Source organism: Ambystoma mexicanum, chromosome 1q (genome assembly GCF_040938575.1).
Source record: "Ambystoma mexicanum isolate Mex_15411 chromosome 1q, UKY_AmexF1_1, whole genome shotgun sequence".
In the NCBI taxonomy this organism is placed as follows: domain Eukaryota; kingdom Metazoa; phylum Chordata; class Amphibia; order Caudata; family Ambystomatidae; genus Ambystoma; species Ambystoma mexicanum.
The window spans coordinates 1,032,662,475-1,032,682,106 of NC_090922.1; the positions used below are offsets into that span (position 1 = coordinate 1,032,662,475).

Sequence of the window (19,632 nt, forward strand, 5' to 3'; positions counted from 1 at the left end):
TAATAAAGTTCAACGGGACCGCGCTTTGTCGAACACCTTTGAACACATGGACAAAAAGTCCTTTTTACCGATGCAGCCGGGAGCAAGGGGTTTGGAGCCATACTAGACACAGAGTGGGTGGCAGGACACTGGCCCGACTCATGGCAACTGGCAGGGTGGACAAAAAACATCACTCTCCTAGACATTTTTCCCATTTGGCTAACATTACACATTTGGGGCAGGCAGCTCGCTAACACGGAACTCTTGGTGTGGTGCGACAACATGGCAGTTGTAGGGTCCTAAACAGGTCTACCAAATGCCTTTTAGTACTAAAAGTCCTACGAGCCATCACAGCAGTCACATTACAAAAAAATATTGTGATCAAAGCTAAGCACATTGCTGGGGCAGATAATACCATTGCAGATGCCTTATCTCGCTTTCAGTGGCCAAGATTCGGGGAGCTAGTGCCTCACGCCCAGGAACAGATAACCCCAATACCAGCGGAATGCTGGGAAATAATGGAAAATCAAAAATAATCGCATCAACGCCAGTGCCAGAGAGCTCAGGCCGGAATGCACAACATGAATCCGGCACCTCAAATACGGGCGCCAATAATATGACGGCATCAACGCCAGTGCCAGAGAGCCATGGCAGGGATGTCCAACAAGAACCAGGCACCTCAAAATCGGGTGCCAACACCTCCCTAGGTTTCCTCACGGAAATGGCAGGGAAAGCACTGGCAAGCACCACCTCAGCGCAATACAGTAAGTGCTTACAGACAGCTTTTAAAGCCACAGGCATAAAACACGTAGAATTAATAACCATGAAAGACATAGAAACTTTTTTTAAATGGGCACATGAACAAGGCTTGAAGAGGGACTGGGCCAAAAGACATCTAGTCGCAGTGTCATATTTTTCTAAAATTCGGCGTGATTCGGACCCCACCCAAAGCCCCCTCATTACCTATGCATTAAAAGGATGGGGCAGATTAGAGGGTCCACAGGTAGATACCCGCCGTCCCCTTGATTTCTGCAAACTGGTACAAATTACAAACCAGCTGGAAGCCAATGTTGGCATCCTTACGAGATCCTACTGCTCAGAACAGCCTTTTTCCTAGCATACTTCGGGGCTTTCCGTGTGAGTGAACTCATTGCTTCCAGCACCAAGGCCAGTAACGGGCTGGGCGTCATGGAAGTCAGGGTCAGACAGGAGAACATCAGCATAGAAATACAACAATCTAAAACAGGGGCAAAAAGAACCATCAGCATTTGTTGTATTGATGAGGCAGTAAACTGCCCAGTATGTATTACCAACCTTTACAATGCACAAAGACCCAAGATTGGGAGGAGGTTCTTGATCCATAAGGACGCCTCGGCACTAAGCCGGTACCAATTTCAAGGGGTGCTGATGAAAGCAATCAACAAGGCGGGGTGGGACCCCAGGGGTTTCGGCACCCATTCCTTCAGAATAGGTGCCGCCACCTCAGCATGGCAGGGAGGTTTAGCCCCCCCCCAATAACTGAAAATTATAGGGGGCTGGAAATCAGATTGTTACAAAAGATACATCAGACCGCAATTAATATAGCCAGCCACCCTCACTCCTTTCTTTCTCCCCCTCTTCATACAGAAACACCAGGCGAAGGAAAGACCACACTGCAATCGGCATGGATTGTCAGCCACTCTTTTGTCTTCAGGACGGGCCGATGGGCAGAGGAGACCAATAAAAGGCCACCTTTCAGGAACACCATTGCCTCGCGGTGGGGCTACAGAGGCCTGCAGTGGGCAGAGATCCATGAAACATTAGCAGAGCTGGTTGCTTACAGGGACCCGCCCCAATTTCTGATCATACACTTAGGTGGCAATGACCTAGTAGCAGTGGGGAGGAGGCAGTTACTCGAGGACATGTGTGCCTCCCTTGCAGGCATCGCACAGAACTGGAGAGGGACGGAAATATACTTTTCAGCTATCCTACCTAGGAAGAAATGGCAGGGGGCCAACTGTTATAAATCTGTAGACATTCCCAGACGAAATTCTGCACAATAAGAGGACTGGGCTTCATCAAGCACCCAGCCATTACACTGGGTGATCCGGACCTTTTTCACAACGACGGCACCCACTTATCAACAAAGGGCATGGAACATTTCTTTCGAGAAATTACAGCATCTCTAGCCTCCAGGGGTTGTAAATACTTTCGGGGGAACGCCGTCAGCCGGCAACCTGCCCACGTGTGGCGGCATGGGCCAGAGGGGGTAACCCCGAGACCCGGTGCCCAAAAGTATTGTGTATTATTTTTTATGATATGTGATTATTATGTGCATAACCATATCTGTACAATAAAAACCTACGGCCTTTTATTGCCAACACTTGACAATGTATGAGCCAAATTATTCTGGGTAAGGGTAGGGTTCGGCTAAGTACTATGATGCATGCATGCATATGGGTTCAGCAGTTATGGGCAATGCTGAAGTGCCTCACAAAGCGAGGCAGGGTAACTGCTGTTACCATCAGCAGGCTTGGAGAGGGGCAGCACAACCTCTTCCCCTCCTCTGTTCCTCTCCTCCTCCCCCCACCCCCCAGTCGTAGAGACATGCAGTCTACCCAGCACAATGCTGAGGAAGGGTGAGGTGTGAGCAATCACCTCACCCTTCCTTCATGCAGCTAGGTGCTAAGCACCCAAGGAAGCCAACAAGCAGGCAGGGATCAGGTTCAAAGGCCTGCCCCCCCCCCAGGGGGGCCAGACAGTCCGCTATCCGGCAGGGGGCTGACACATAACAGCCCCCACTACTATACATATCAAAGACCCAGGGCTCCCCTGGGTCTTATAAATACAGAGCGGCATGCTCTGAGAAAACACAATTAGTTTGTGGACCCTGAAAGGGGACCCAAACACACAGGAGGTGCACTGTTGACTCGGTGCTTCCAAACCTTTGCTTCTTTACCACAAAACCCTCCCACCCTACAAAAAAACGGGATAAGAACAAAGGAAAAGTACAGGACACTGTACGGTGTCCAACAAGTCGTTGGACATAAGAAGGCGGGCACGGGCCAGAGGGGGTAACCCCAAGACCTGGTGCCCAAAAGTATTGTGTATTTTTTTATATGTGATTGTTATGTGCATAACCATATCTTTACAATAAAAACCTACGGCCTTTTATTGTCAACACTTGACAATGTGTGAGCCAAATTATTCTGGGTAACGTTAGGGTTCGGCTAAGTACTATGATGCATGCATATGGGTTCAGCAGTTATAGAAGCGTGTTAGACAGAGTGATTAAGCGCTCACGGTTCATTGCTCCATGAGACTTCATCAAGTGCACATGTTCCTCTACCAAGTGAAGATAATCTGAATTTAAAGCTATTTGTAATGTTTTTTTTTCTATTTTATAGCAGCAATTTGCTAATCCTTGTGATGATGATACAACTACGTTGCTAAAAGACTGTTACTTATTAGAAGATAAAGAGCGTCTACAAGAGGAATGGAGGCTATTTAATGAACAAAGGAGAAACTTTGACCGAGAACGAAGAAGTTTTACTGAAGCTGCCATTAGGCTTGGACATGAGGTATTTAATGGACTGAATTGTAATAAAAGTTAAGTGAAGACTCCATGTTTTCCAAGCACGTTCGAGCAATTGTGCATTTGCTGGCTCGCATTCCACAGCAGTTCATTTTCCAGTCTTCATAATGGAATGCCTGTGTTCATGATGAAAGAATTTTTAAATGTTTTAAACTTCAGTGTCCCCTTATGATATGCTTTCACCAAATTCAGCAGTGATGTATATGCTTTCTTTGTACAATCTAACAATAGTAAATGTATTTAAGTATGAAACGTAGTGTGGAATTTCAAGGCCCTTCTTTTATGCGAATGTTTTATATAGTTCTGAAGTTGTGACCCTGCCCTATGAATATTTATTTCTATAATTGTCATTATTGTTGGCCCTCTTTTATAAATGGGCGAATATATTGTAATGTTTACGTGATTGTGAGCTGTTCCCTTCTATGACCACTGCGTGCAAACAGTGTTTCATTGCCCAGTGAAGATAGCCTTTTATGAGCATGATCTGCAATGTGATCATGCCCTAGTGTTTGTATAGAACAGATGCTTTGTATATTTCTGCAGTCCTTCAGTACCTATCTTTGCGAAGGAGCAGGATCTCTTGTCTTTGGGTGTGGGTGAAATATAGCCAGTCAATAGGTGCTACGGAGAGAAACCTAGACCTGTTGAGGATATTTTACTGGTTGCATCCATGCCCGCAGTGAATTGTTGGGTGGTAAGTATCAAGACTGAATTATTTCTGCAGTTCATAACTAATGCTTACTTTCATGATGGATTACTTATTCAAACCGATTTTTTTGCAGACAGCGATATTTTGTATCTGTTGTAGGCCCTGAATGGATTTTTACATGGATGCGCACATCTAGAACATTATTGCAGTGGATGTGAGCCGACCGTTTCTCTCGTATTTAGAAGGGCTTGTTCGAATTGATGTTGGATGTTTCATGAACAATAGATTTGCAGGCCGATTCATGGAATAATTAGCGCGGCGCAAGTGGGCAAAAACGTGCGAATCGCAGTGGAAAAGCGAAAATCGCAGTGCAAGTGCGAAAATCGCACGAAAAGCAGCGCACGTCGATTCATGGAAGGCCGTGCGCGAGAAAACCAGCGGATGTGCGATAAAGTGCGCCGCGCACGTTGGCGCACAGGCCATCTAACAGCGTGCGCCAGGTCACAGCGAAATTCGCACATAGCGCGGCGCACGCAACAAAAGTAGGCGGAACACGGGCGTAACACTCGGAATGGGGAACAACTTGCAAAAACGTGGGCGTCACGGGGGAAATACAGGGCACAAGTGCGCGGAACGCCCACACGCTCGCCTACAACACGTATTCATGGAATAGAATAGGGCAAAAAAGCGCACGCTCAAACCAGCGCACAGGCACAAACACGACCGCCACACGAAAGCAGGCGGTAGCGTCTCTGCGGCTGTAAGAAATGTGCGCCAAAAGGTGCGCCAACAAATAGCACCTATATACTGCCATGATGAATGTCCTATACTGTGGCCCTCCAGGACAAATGACGTGCAAAGGGGTACCCACAAACACGGACACCCGCTGACAAAAAATACGTGTGCGTGTATACCGGGGTGCGCGGGAAGTCTCACGCGATTTCAGCAGGGTACAACTTCACGCGATCGGGCCTGGGGGAGCGGGCTACGTGTATTTCAGGGGTTCGCGGGAAGTTCCACACGCGAATATACTGGGCGCGTGTATTTCAGGGGTGCGCGGGAAGTTCCACACGCGAATATACTGGGCGCGTGTATTTCAGGGGTGCGCGGGAAGTTCCACACGCGATTCCATCCGGGTAGGTGTATTTCAGGGGTGCGCGGGAAGTTCCACACGCGATTCCATCAGGGTACGTGTATTTCAGGGGTGCGCGGGAAGTCCCACACGCGATTACAGCAGGGTACGTGTATTTCAGGGGTGCGCAGGAAGTTCCACACGCGAATAGCCTGGGCGCGTGTATTTCAGGGGTGCGTGGGAAGTTCCACACGCGAATAGCCTGGGCGCGTGTATTTCAGGGGTGCGCGGGAATTATCACACGCGATTTGGCTTGGTACGTGTATTACAGGGGTGCGTGGGAAGTTACACACGCGATTAGGCTGGGTGGGTCCTCACAGGTGTTCCCTGTACACCCTCCACGGCCCCTGCAGGCAGCCCACAAAACAGGGGACTACCCTGCACACCTGCTCATGTCTCCCACCACCCCCACCCCCCATCATCCAGGGGCACCCTCCACCAGGCCCCCACTCATGTCTCCCACCACCCCCACCCCCCAGCAGTGCAGGGGCAGCCTCCACCAGGCCCCCACCCATGTCTCCCACCACCCCCACCCCCCAGCCACCAGGGGCACCCTCCACCAGGCCCCCACCCATGCCCCCTATCACCCCCACCCCCCAGCAGTGCAGGGGCACCCTCCAGCAGGCCCCCACTCATGTCTCCCACCACCCCCACCCCCCAGCCACCAGGGGCACCCTCCACCAGGCCCCCACCCATGTCCCCTATCACCCCCACCCCCCAGCAGTGCAGGGGCACCCTCCACCAGGCCCCCACTCATGTCTCCCACCACCCCCAGCCACCAGGGGCACCCTCCACCAGGCCCCCACTCATGTCCCCTATCACCCCCACCCCCCCAGTCACCAGGGGCACCCTCCACCAGGCCCCCACTCATGTCTCCCACCACCCCCACATCCCCGCCACAAGGGGCACCCTCCACCAGGCCCCCACTCATGTCTCCCACCACCCCCACCCCCCGCCACCAGGGGCACCCTCCACCAGGCCCCCACTCATGTCCCCTATCACCCCCACCCCCCCGCCACCAGGGGCACCCTCCACCAGGCCCCCACTCATGTCTCCCACCACCCCCACCCCCCCGCCACCAGGGGCACCCTCCACCAGGGCCCCACCCACTCATGTCTCCCACCACACCCACCCCCCAGCAGTGCAGGGGCACCCTCCACCAGGCCCCCACTCATGTCTCCCACCACCCCCACCCCCCAGCCACCAGGGGCACCCTCCACCAGGCCCCCACTCATGTCCCCTATCACCCCCAATCCCCCAGTCACCAGGGGCACCCTCCACCAGGCCCCCACCCATGTCCCCTATCACCCCCACCCCCCAGCAGTGCAGGGGCACCCTCCACCAGGCCCCCACTCATGTCTCCCCCCACCCCCCAGCAGTGCAGGGGCAGCCTCCACCAGGCACCCACTCATGTCCCCTATCACCCCCAGCCACCAGGGGCACCCTCCACCAGGCCCCCACTCATGTCCCCTATCACCCCCACCCCCCAGCAGTGCAGGGGCACCCTCCACCAGGCCCCCACTCATGTCACCCACCACCCCCACCCCCCAGCCACCAGGGGCACCCTCCACCAGGCCCCCACTAATGTCCCCTATCACCCCCACCCCCCCAGTCACCAGGGGCACCCTCCACCAGGCCCCCACTCATGTCTCCCACCACCCCCACCACCAGGGGCACCCTCCACCAGGCCCCCACTCATGTCTCCCACCACCCCCACCCCCGCCACCAGGGGCACCCTCCACCAGGCCCCCACTCATGTCTCCCACCAACCCACCCCCCCAGCAGTGCAGGGGCACCCTCCACCAGGCACCCACTCATGTCCCCTATCACCCCCACCCCCCCGCCACCAGGGGCACCCTCCACCAGGCCCCCACTCATGTCTCCCACCACCCCCACCCCCCAGCAGTGCAGGGGCACCCTCCACCAGGCCCCCACTCATGTCTCCCACCACCCCCCAGCAGTGCAGGGGCACCCTCCACCAGGCACCCACTCATGTCTCCCACCACCCCCACCCCCCCGCCACCAGGGGCACCCTCCACCAGGCTCCCACTCATGTCTCCCACCACCCCCACCCCCCCGCCACCAGGGGCACCCTCCACCAGGCCCCCACCCATGTCCCCTATCACCCCCACCCCCCAGCAGTGCAAGGGCATCCTCCACCAGGCCCCCACTCATGTCTCCCACCACCCCCACCCCCCAGCCACCAGGGCCACCCTCCACCAGGCCCCCACTCATGTCCCCTATCACCCCCACCCCCCCAGTCACCAGGGGCACCCTCCACCAGGCCCCCACCCATGTCCCCTATCACCCCCACCCCCCCGCAGTGCAGGGGCACCCTCCACCAGGCCCCCACTCATGTCTCCCACCCCCCAGCCACCAGGGGCACCCTCCACCAGGCCCCCACCCATGTCTCCCCCCACCCCCCAGCAGTGCAGGGGCAGCCTCCACCAGGCACCCACTCATGTCTCCCACCACCCCCACACCCCAGGGGCACCCTCCACCAGGCCCCCACCCATGTCCCCTATCACCCCCACCCCCCAGCAGTGCAGGGGCACCCTCCACCAGGCCCCCACTCATGTCTCCCACCACCCCCACCCCCCAGCCACCAGGGGCACCCTCCACCAGGCCCCCACTCATGTCCCCTATCACCCCCACCCCCCCAGTCACCAGGGGCACCCTCCACCAGGCCCCCACTCATGTCTCTCACCACCCCCACCCCCCCGCCACCAGGGGTAACCTCCACCAGGCCCCCACTCATGTCTCCCACCACCCCCACCCCCCCGCCACCAGGGGCACCCTCCACCAGGCCCCCACTCATGTCTCCCACCACCCCCACCCCCCAGCCACCAGGGGCACCCTCCACCAGGCCCCCACCCATGTCCCCTATCACCCCCACCCCCCAGCAGTGCAGGGGCACCCTCCACCAGGCCCCCACTCATGTCTCCCACCACCCCCACCCCCCAGGGGCACCCTCCACCAGGCCCCCACTCATGTCCCCTATCACCCCCACCCACCCAGTCACCAGGGGCACCCTCCACCAGGCCCCCACCCATGTCCCCTATCACCCCCACCCCCCAGCAGTGCAGGGGCACCCTCCACCAGGCCTCCACTCATGTCTCCCACCACCCCCACCCCCCAGCCACCAGGGGCACCCTCCACCAGGCCCCCACCCATGTCTCCCACCACCCCCACCCCCCAGCAGTGCAGGGGCAGCCTCCACCAGGCACCCACTCATGTCCCCTATCACCCCCACCCCCCCGCCACCAGGGGCACCCTCTACCAGGCCCCCACCCATGTCTCCCACCACCCCCACCCCCCAGCAGTGCAGGGGCAGCCTCCACCGGGCCCCCACCCATGTCTCCCACCACCCCCACCCCCCAGCAGTGCAGGGGCAGCCTCCACCAGGCCCCCACCCATGTCTCCCACCACCCCCCAGCAGTGCAGGGGCAGCCTCCACCAGGCCCCCACCCATGTCTCCCACCACCCCCACCCCCCAGCAGTGCAGGGGCAGCCTCCACCAGGCCCCCACCCATGTCCCCCTGCCCCCAGGTCCTGACGATACACAATCATGGCAGTAATGGGCAGCATACCCAGCACAAACACCCAGGCAAGGATTGCATCCACCCACATAGTGAATGCAATTACATGACACAACCCCAATGGCAAGTATGTAAATGAACACATGTCCGTCACACACACATACACAATGGCTGCAAGTGAATGTCAAAACCCATATCATGACATGTATGAAACCAAAGACAAAATAAGACAAGTGGAAGTAAAAATAAAAAATGTATTAAAGATTAAAAATAAGTAAACAAATCAAACATACAACTATGTGGATAATAAAATAAATGGTCCATGTTGGAGAACAAAAGTAAAAATCAAAAAACGAAAAAGGAATACAAAAACAAATGTTGACCAAAGCAATATCAAGTAGAAGCAAAATAATGAAAAACCATTTCCACATGGTGAACACAATAATGAAAAAAAGAAAATGTTCCTTCAAAAAACAAACTAAATACAGGAATGTACCAGGGTCCATGAGCCCAACACCATAAAGGAAACCTACTACTACCTAATGAAAAAAATATATACAAAAAAGTGGCCATTGTCCGAGCGGTCCAAAATAATAAAAACAAATAAAGGAAACCTAACACTAACTATATAACTATATACAAAGGCAGCGGGCAAGTCCTGCGGCTCACTTGTTGATGTTGCTGGCCAGGGCATCATCGAACTCCATGTCGATGTCCTGGAGGCGGGACTCTGTCCTGGCCCCGAGGTCTCGCAGGGATAACCCCATCTTCAGCTCAAACTCCCTGCGAGCTTCCTCGAGGCACTCAGCCCGCCTCAATGCCCGACGCATGGAGAACTCCGCCCTGACCATGGCGAGCCGCTCATCTTCCGCCCGCTGCCGCTCTGCACCTATCCGCTGGACCAACTGCTCCCACACGGAATACACCACCATCCCAGGGTTGCCCTGCCCTCCGGCCGATGCCTGCCCCTCTGATCTTGATGGCCCCGAGCCATGATGCCTCCCACGTCGAGCCCGCTGTTGCCTCCGACGCCACTGCCTCTGCCAGCACGACGGCATCCAGGCTGATGGAAACCACCGACGCCGTCGTGCACGTGCCCTGCCTGATGATGCTGTCACATCTTCCATCTGCTGGGGTCCAGTTGCTGTGTTGTCCACCCCTGCTGGACCTCCGACTCCCAACTGTGGCAGGGATGGGATCCCCACCGAGCTGGCTGCATTGGTCGGGGCAGGTCCACAGGGGGCCCTGGTGGCATCTGAGCTGGAAGACGGCAGGGAGAACGACTGGTGGATAGCCTGCACAGAGGAGGAGAGGGCCGCCACATTGGCCAACACATGCAGGAAACCCCCGAACATGGCCAATCCCAATTGGGCCACGTCGGCACGGTGCACTTCGTGATGACGTCCGTGCTCCTCACGGGAAGCACGCACGGCATCACGAATCACAGCTGTGCGCATCGCGACCCCAATCAGGACCTTCTCCGCACGGCCAGGGGTTCCCACGTCCGCAGGTGGAGGGGAGTCAGGTGACATGGACATCCCCTCTACCTGCGGACGGGCCTGGGACGGGGCATCCCTGCTGGTGCATGGTGCTGCACTCACAGGGTCAGGGACAGCGACATGCACAGGCCCCTCCACGGTGACCTGTGCTGCCTCCTGCCCCTGGCCCTGGACTGCACCACTTGCACCAGCAGGGATGCCCCCACCAGGCCCCATGTGTGCCCCAGTGGCGGCCTCCTCCTCCTCTGTGCAAACCACCAACCTGGATGGCTCCTCACCGTCTCCCACCGTAGCAGGCCCCTGTGGGGGCTCACCCACCCCTTCCGCTGCAGCCGTGGGGGCACCCCGCCGCCTTGCTCCACAGCGCCGTCTCCGCCCTCTTCTTCACTAGCCGCTGCGTAGAGGGAGACAAAGAACACAAGCATCAGGGCACTGTACAATGGTCCCCTAGACAGGAATCAATAGCAGATGAGCACCACTGTCAAAGTACACTTCCATCATGTCCCTCCACAACACATGGGTCAGTCCAGGCAAAACACACACAGTAACAGGCATGGTGCATGCCATGGACATTTCCATGCATGTCCAATGGACTCTTGAAACATTCAATGATATGTAACTCACATGCATCATGGCTCATGCCTATCACATGCACACACTTCACCTCAGTCACATCCATCTGGCCCCAAACACACCAAACACAGCGGATACAAGGGTAATTTGGCTGCTTCACTGAATCTGTGCATTGTCACACACATGTGTCATGCATCCATGGCATGCACAAGTCACAGACACGCAGGTCAGGCACACAGACATGGCTACCATATATGTACCTGGCATCAGCACCCATCCCTCACCCCCACCCATGTCCAGGTACAGAGACTGGCATGCTCTCATGTTCAAAATCTGCATAGGGCTCCCCATGCGGCATTTGAACACCTGCAACAACCATGTGGGTCACACATCACTGGTCGCACATGCATTACCATGATGTCCCTGCACACATACATGCATACATGGCCTATGGCACACATACAGGCAAGTATCATAGAACCAGCACACCGCAACATGCCCTGTCTCACACAGTAATGCTTGGACACTTACCGCTCAACTCCAGACGGGCCTCCCTCTCAAGGATCTGGGTGTGGAGCGCTGGGCTACGCGTTCCAGGACCCTCATCTGGATGGAACTCATGCGGCCCCGGCCCCCCTCCACGAGGCGCCGGGCCTTCACAAGGGTCCTGGACCTCAAGTCCTCCCAGCGCTTCTTGATCTTCAGGACGTCGCGGGTTGCCACCCCCTCCGCGTGGATGTCAACCACACAGTCGGCCCAGATCCTCTGCCGTCCTTCCTTGCTGGCGCGGGACGATCCAAAGAGGGCATCATACTGCCCCAGGACATGCTCCACCAGGACACCAACTTCGGTGACAGTGAAGCTGGTGCCCCTCTGGCCTGGGGTTGCCACTGGTGCCAGATGTGGAAGTGCCCGACATGGCAACCCCAGAGGCAGGTGTGGGTGGGCAACTGGGTCCTGGGGCTGGGCTGTGGAGCGATGTAATCCCAGTCGGGAGTCTTCAGTTCCAGCAGGGGTGGACACAGCAACTGGACCCCTGCAGATGGCTGATGTGCAGGCACCAAATGGCAGGGCACGGTGGCAGCAGGCAGGCAGGCAGCAGCAGATGGCACGTGGGAGGCTGCTCGGGGCACTGGGGGGCAGTAACTCGTCCTTCTGGGCAGGAGCGTGGTCTTCCGTGTGTTTTCGCGTGGCCAGCTTGATACGGAGTGATTTGGCACGTGAAAATCCTGCACGTCAGCGTGAAATCCGAGGAAAGGCCCTTAGCGCGTAAGCGCGCATACGCGATTCTATTGGACCAGAGTCCTTCAGCGCGTAAGCGCGTCTGTGACGTGACCCGCACGGGTGTTCCCCACTCAGCACGTGATGACGGGGCACACGTGGAAATACTGCACGTCAGAGTGTCATCGCGTGTAATTGGACAAAAGTCCGCGTACACGCGATTGGCCTATGTACGTGTATTTAATGGGTGCGCGGGCACTTACACACGCAAGTACGTCAGCGAACCTGTATCCCGTGGTGCGTGTGAATTTCCACACGCTATTGGACTGGGAACTGGATTCCAGGGGTGCGCGGGTCACACGCTGTATCCCGTGGTGCGTGTGAATTTCCACACGCTATTGGACTGGGAACTGGATTCCAGGGGTGCGCGGGTCACACGCTCGCCTAGAACATGCGCAAAGCATAAATTTGCACACTTTAACAATAACAAGCTCAGACGCCAGGATGAACATACCGTTCCTAGCAGCAGTGGCAGTGGGCTACCAAAGGAGGAGGAGGAGGAGGAGGATAGTCAGGGCCAGAATATTCACACCCAGAACCAGCCTTTTCGGGATGCCTGATGACCAGGTGTATGGGAGGTACAGGTTTCCACCAGACATAATACTGGACCTGGTGAGTGAGTGGGAGGATGACCTCACATCACCCACCCTGTGCTCCCAAGCACTCAGCCCCCTGGAGAAGGTCTTCAATGTACTGCACTTCTTAGCCACTGGATCATTTCAGCGGACAAGTGCCATAGTGGGTGGGGTGTCACAGGCCACCCAGTCACGCTGCCTACACCAGGTCTTGAACATCATCACTGCACGCCCATCAGTCCGCAGGCACATATACCTGCCCAGAACACCTCTCAGCCCCCACATGATGACGCCAATTCGGAACCCCACCACGCCACCCGAGGTAAGATATAACACAGCCCACATTACGACCCGGGGCATAGTGGAGCGCACATTCGGAGTGCTAAAGTCATGCTTTCGCTCCCTTGACCGTTCTGGCGGGCAGCTGTTATACGCTCCCCCAGTAGTGTGCAGGATCATAGTGGCAGCATGTGTCCTGCACAACGTTGCAACACGCTGGGGCCTGGCCGTGGACATGGTGGTGGCCCCACATCCCCAACCACATGCACAGCCGCTGCGCATGGGAGGGGAAAGGGCACGGGGGGAGGCAGCCCGTACACAGCTAGTGGCTAATTACTTCACATAGAAATCACACCCCTGTGGAGTGCACACTGCCCTGGCACATTCCATCTGACAATCAATGATGACTCAACCTGACACTGATCCTGAATGTCTGGAGAATGAACCGTGAATACCATATCAGCCTGAGATTGTTCACCTGGAAGTGTCACAATGTGTGCATCCCTACCCACACAGACACCACCAATGCAGTTTTGTGAAGTTACACATTCAAGCAGCTAAAATGATTACCCACTTGCAAAATGCAACAAGAGGACAGTGCCATGTCAGCCAACCCAACCCCAGCACCTCCACACGACACACCGTGCCATGTCATGCTAATTGCAGGTAAACAAAGTAATCCCCACAACATGACACTAGTCTCACTATGTACAGTGTCCCTATTAGAAACCTGCAACACCTGAAATGCTCACAGCAATGCCGGACCAACAACATACTTGAGCACGTAGTACCATTAACATGACATCACAAATGTTACATATTAGTAGTCTCACCACCTGGAAATGCCTGCACTCCCACCACTACCAACTGTGCAGTGTTGGCGCCATGTAGAGTTGTAGGTGCATTGCTGCCAACATGGACCCCATCTCCAGACTAGAGGTCCTTGTGTAGACATGAGGAAGGGACCTGCAAATTGGGAGGTAGACACAGAAGATGAGTTACACATCAATGCAACATGCAGTGTACAACACAACAGCAATATGCACTAGGAATGTATACACAGTATTGACTACAGACTGCCCACACAGCTCATGGGAGTCCAACGTCACTGTGTAATTCACTGTCACTTGGGCACACCCTTTGCAAGCCCATGGAAACGGGAAGCAGGACTCAAACCCAAGCATCTGAACCAAATACATTACAAGCCTGCATGTGCCCAGCCACAATGCAGCGTATGCCCACAGGAACCACAAAAGCCAACAAATCGTCCAAAAAAAATAGGGAATGAAAGAAATAACAATAAAAATAAAAATAAGAAACAATCAAAAATGGCCATTGATGGGCCCGGGGGGGTTGGGGATGCCACTTAGGAGGTCCGAGGACAGGATGCACACCAGAACCCACCTGCGTGGATCCTGGGAAAATAAAACACCTCCATGGGCTCATGGCCCACACGGCTACCCTATCGTGGGAGTATCACTGCTGTCGCTATTATCACCCTGTGCAGCTGCATCCGGAGGTGGTTGCACTATGGGAGGCAGCCCACGCAAGGCCCTAGTCTGCTCCTCCATGGCTGCAAGCATGCGGGTGTGGTAGGTCTGGTTCTGGAGGATGAGTGTGCGGAGGTCCCCATGCAACAACTCACGGGATGCCCGGACCTCCGCCCTCGTTGCCTGCATCTCAGCTGAGAGCGTACGGGTGAGACGCTCCAGCTGCTGTTCTGTCCTTTGGTGTGTTGAAGCCTCAAGCTCAACAAGAGTCGTCCTGAGGTGAAGGAGCTCCTGCCTCAGGGCTTCCCTGTGGCCCTGGGACTCAATGGAGATGGCCTCCTGCAGAGTCGCCAGTGCCGCCCGCCTGTCCCTGTTGGACCCCAACATGTCCTCCCTGTGTGACTGGCAGATGGAGTCGGTTGCCTGCTCTAGTCGCTCCATCAGCCTTTCTGGGGGGGGGACAATGGAAGTGGCCACCCTATCCATGGCCTGAGCCATCATCTCGGATGATGCAGCCTGTTGGGTTGCCATACCGTAAATGGATTGCTCCCATGCGGTATTGCCGGGTGGCGTACGGCCACCACGTCGGCGGGCACCACACCTGTCTGGGGCAAGGCGAACTGCGCCTTGCTGTGCCGGCACTGCCTGAGGCTGCAGGACTGCATTCCCCCTCTGATCTGCTGGCCCAGGAACAGGATCAGATGTCGCGGAGTGTGACCCTGCATCCGTAACCACCGAAGGCGTAGCTGCCAACACTGACATCCCCATGGAGAGTTCTGACCCTGGTGCAGGTGGGTGAGGCAGAACAGAATCCCTCCCTGGAACACTCACTTGCGACGGCACGTAGGTCTCATCCGAATCGACACCTGAGTACAGCTCGGGGGAGGTGCAGCCAGAGACACCCCTTGAGAGCACGACCTGCAGCACTTGTGGGTTCTCCCCCACCACCACACCACGTCCCTCACTGGTGGTTGGTCGGCCCTCGGACCCCTCCTGGGTCTGCACCATCTCCACAACCCCAGCAGTATCAGGTGCGTCTTCCCCTGCAAAGACATGAAAACAAAGAAATGGAAACAGGCATTAGCACCATGGCACACAATGAGGGCTGAGAAGCAAGAGAACCAGTACTTGATTGACACATGTCCCACATGACTAAAACCCTCCCATGCATGCACCCTCACTGCGTATGAAGTGCAGGCAAATGGCACACACTGATGACACCAAGATGGAAAATGAACACATTTTCTGCATGCTGCCTGGCAGTGGCATCACACATTGGCCTGTGATTGCCAGGTGAAACACACATGCCATCACACAGATGGCATGTACCATTGCTATTGAGTGAAGATGGAGAGGAGGGCAGCACCTATTCATTCAGTCCAGTTCCCGCATGTAATTGCTTTTCTAATTCTAACAGGTCAGATTTTTCTCCTGGAGCTGCCAGTCTGAAATGGTCCAATTGCACAGGGACGTGTGTACAAATGATATCCAGGTAACAAAGTCACTCCACTTCACCATTGCCATGTCAGACATGTGACTAGTGGACAGCGACATGGCTAGTAAAAGTGGGGGAATGCAAACAATCTGACTGAATGAACAGTGAAAAATAAGCAACAATGTTGTGGCAAGGTGACACTTCAAGGGCAACTGGCGTGCAGTTGGGCTAGATGTCTACTGTTGGCAGAAGGGATACTGCTATGGCCAAATGCAGCTGCGCAGGAAGTATTGCATGAAGCACATGGCTGACCCATACGACTCAGGCGCACACACTCTCACCTGGCACACAAACAGAAGCCCTCACACACACCATGCACATGGATGACACACACATGCATGTGCACTCACCGGACAATGCCTCGTAATCGGCCAGATCTCCCACGCCTTGGATCTGTTCCTCCGTGACGTAGGTCCCAGCGACTGACTCATGTGGAGTGAGTTCCATGTCTACTACTGGAGACCCACCTCCAGTCACTAGAGTTGCGGCATGACTTGAGGCCAGCTTACTCTTTGCCCTGCGCTTTAGGTCATTCCAGCGCTTATAGCAATCATTGGCTGTGCGCCTCACGATTCCAAGGGCACTTACGATGTCCGCAACGGTCTGCCAGTGTGCCTGGCGCTGTGCAGGTGTGGTCTTGGATCCTGCAACAATGACCATCTCGTTGTCATGTCCGGACACATACTCGACAAGTGCATTCAGTTCGTCATCCGTGAAGCTGGGCTTCCTGGACGGGCCGGACTGTGTAGCCGTGTCTGGGGCATCAGCTTGTGCCGGACGAGCACTCTTCCTCTTCCGCTTGGAAGGTGGTGGTGATCCTGAGTGTCCTGCACCGCTCTGGACACTAGGGGCAGGAGCCCTGGTGGACTCTGTATCAGGAGTGTGGGATTGCACACTCAGCATGGGAGTTGGTGCAGGCATTGGCTCTAGTGTGATGGTGTCAGGGGGAATGTCAGCAGCATGGACTAGGACCGACACTGTCCTGGCTGGGTGTGTGAGGGCTGGGGTGGATGGAGCCGCAGCTGCCCCTGCAGCCTCTCCACCCTGCCTCCTTGGTGCAGCAGATGACCTTGCTGCCCCAGATCCACGTGGCATGATGGCATCAACGTGCACCAGCGCACGTGTCGTAGCCCTGCTGACCTGGAAGTCAGCCATGGAGTCAGCCAGGTCTGGTGCCACAATGGGCTGGTCCAACAAGGGCTGAGCATGGATGGTGTCAGCCACATCAGCCTCAACGGGAGGGGGAGAGGGGGGGATTATGGGTGCCCGTGACTGGTCCTCCACACATGGGGGGACAGGCTCACCCTGCAAGTTACGACCACGTCCCCTACCGGATCCACCACGGCCACCACTTGTGGCTCTTCCACCTTTGCCACCCTTACGGAATCCTCGCCTCTCAGCCATGGCACTGATGTTAATGTGCGTATGGGAGTGGATGTAGACTATTGTCCTGGGCAATTGGGGGTCAAAGGGGTTGGGTACCAGATGGTAATTGTACCCTAGTGCTCTAGCAAGGCTGATTGTAACCCCTGGGGAAAGATGACGGGTCACGCAACGCACAGGAGGCCCAAAAAAGGGAGATGACGTGCACGCAACCCCTCCTAGACCACGTGTGCAGAAAGAAAAACCTGCACTACGCTGTGGCACCCAGTAACACAAGAATGAACGTATGCGTGTCACACGCAGCCTAGAATGACCTCTGAAGGGGTTGGCTACACACGGGGCAAGCACAGATTTTAGATACGTGCGTGACTCACCGTCTGCCTGGTAAACGAGCGTGTAAAAGGAGCACGTTTGGTTGGCAACATCCCCGCCAAAAGAAGATTTGTACGCTGTCTGAGGAGACAGGACAACAGTAGAAGGGAACACTGTTTGAGGGAACAGGCCCAGGTAAACCAGTAAAAGAGAAAAAGCTGTCGGAGGTAACAGGGAATACGAACTTGAAACGCCGTGAAGTAAATCGCGTGTGAAACGACAAGAAGTACAGAATTCACCCACTCGCTCTCCACGAAAAGCACGTACAAGGAAAACATGTTATACACGTACCTTTTATACAGGCCCACACGTCCAGCGTCACTTACGCGGCGTGTACGCGCTAGGGCCATTTCCACCAATCACACGCGATTACACTCTGACATGCAGTCTTTCCACGTGTGCTCTGTCATCACGTGCTGTGTGGGAAACACCTGTGCGGGTCACGTCACAGACGTGCTTACGCGCTGAGGGCCTTTCCTCAGTTTTCACGCTGACGTGCAGGATTTTCACGTGCCAAATCACTCCGTACCAAGCTGGCCACGCGTACGCACACGGAATACCACGCTCCTGCCCGGAAGGCCGAACTACTGCCCCCCAGAGCCCGAGCACGCTCCCACCTGCTGCTGCCTGACTGCCTGCTGCCCCAGCACTGCTGGGGGGTGGGGGTGGTGGGTGACATGGGTGGGGGCCTGGTGGAGGGTGCCCCTGGTGACTGGGGGGGTGGGGGTGGTGGGAGACATGGGTGGGGGCCTGGTGGAGGGTGCCCCTGGTGACTGGGGGGGTGGGGGTGATAGGGGACATGAGTGGGGGCCTGGTGGGGGCTGCCCCTGCACTGCTGGGGGGTGGGGGTGGTGGGAGACATGAGCAGGTGTGCAGGGTAGTCCCCTGTTTTGTGGGCTGCCTGCAGGGGCCGTGGAGGGTGTACAGGGAACACCTGTGAGGACCCACCCAGCCTAATCGCGTGTGTAACGTCCCACGCACCCCTGTAATACACGTACCAAGCCAAATCGCGTGTGAGAATTCCCGCGCACCCCTGAAATACACGTACCCTGCTGAAATCGCGTGTAAAACTTCCCGCGCACCCCTGAAATGCATGCGCCGAGGCTATTCGCGTGTGGAACTTCCCGCGCACCCCTGAAATACACGCGCCCAGGCTATTCGCGTGTGGAACTTCCTGCGCACCCCTGAAATACACGCGCCCAGGCTATTCGCGTGTGGAACTTCCCGCGCACCCCTGAAATACACGCGCCCAGGCTATTCGCGTGTGGAACTTCCCGCGCACCCCTGAAATACACGCGCCCAGGCTATTCGCGAGTGGAACTTTCCGCGCACCCCTGGAATACACGTAGCACGCTGGGAGACATGAGTGGGGGCCTGGTGGAGGCTGCCCCTGCACTGCTGGGGGGTAGGGGTGATAGGGGACATGAGTGTGGGCCTGGTGGAGGATGCCCCTGCACTGCTGGGGGGTGGGGGTGGTGGGTGACATGGGTTGGGGCCTGCTGGCAGGTGCCCCACAGTGCTGGGGGGTGGGGGTGGTGGGAGACATGAGTGGGGGCCTGGTGGAGGCTGCCCCTGGTGGCTGGGGGGTGGGGGAGACATGAGTGGGGGCCTGGTGGAGGCTGCCCCTGCACTGCTGGGGGGTGGTAGGAGACATGGGTGGGGGCCTGGTGGTGGGTGCCCCTGGTGGCTGGGGGGTGGGGGTGCAGGGGGACATGAGCAGGTGTGCAGGGTAGTCCCCTGTTTTGTGGGCTGCCTGCAGGGGCCGTGGAGGGTGTACAGGGAACACCCGTGAGGACCCACCCAGCCTAATCG

At 56.4% G+C, this 19,632-nt stretch overlaps 1 protein-coding gene across 3 annotated transcripts in view; it reads left to right on the top strand.

Moving 5' to 3' along the window:
* The window catches only part of SSX2IP (SSX family member 2 interacting protein), a 706,324-nt gene that overhangs the window by 493,534 nt on the left and 193,158 nt on the right, over positions 1-19,632 (top strand). For 2 of the 3 annotated variants that reach the window (XM_069641705.1, XM_069641706.1), the window contains exon 11: positions 3,366-3,539. In XM_069641705.1, coding sequence (XP_069497806.1) covers positions 3,366-3,539 — 174 coding nt within the window. The remainder of the gene's footprint in view (positions 1-3,365; positions 3,540-19,632) is intronic. The other variant, XM_069641707.1, reaches the window with a different exon arrangement.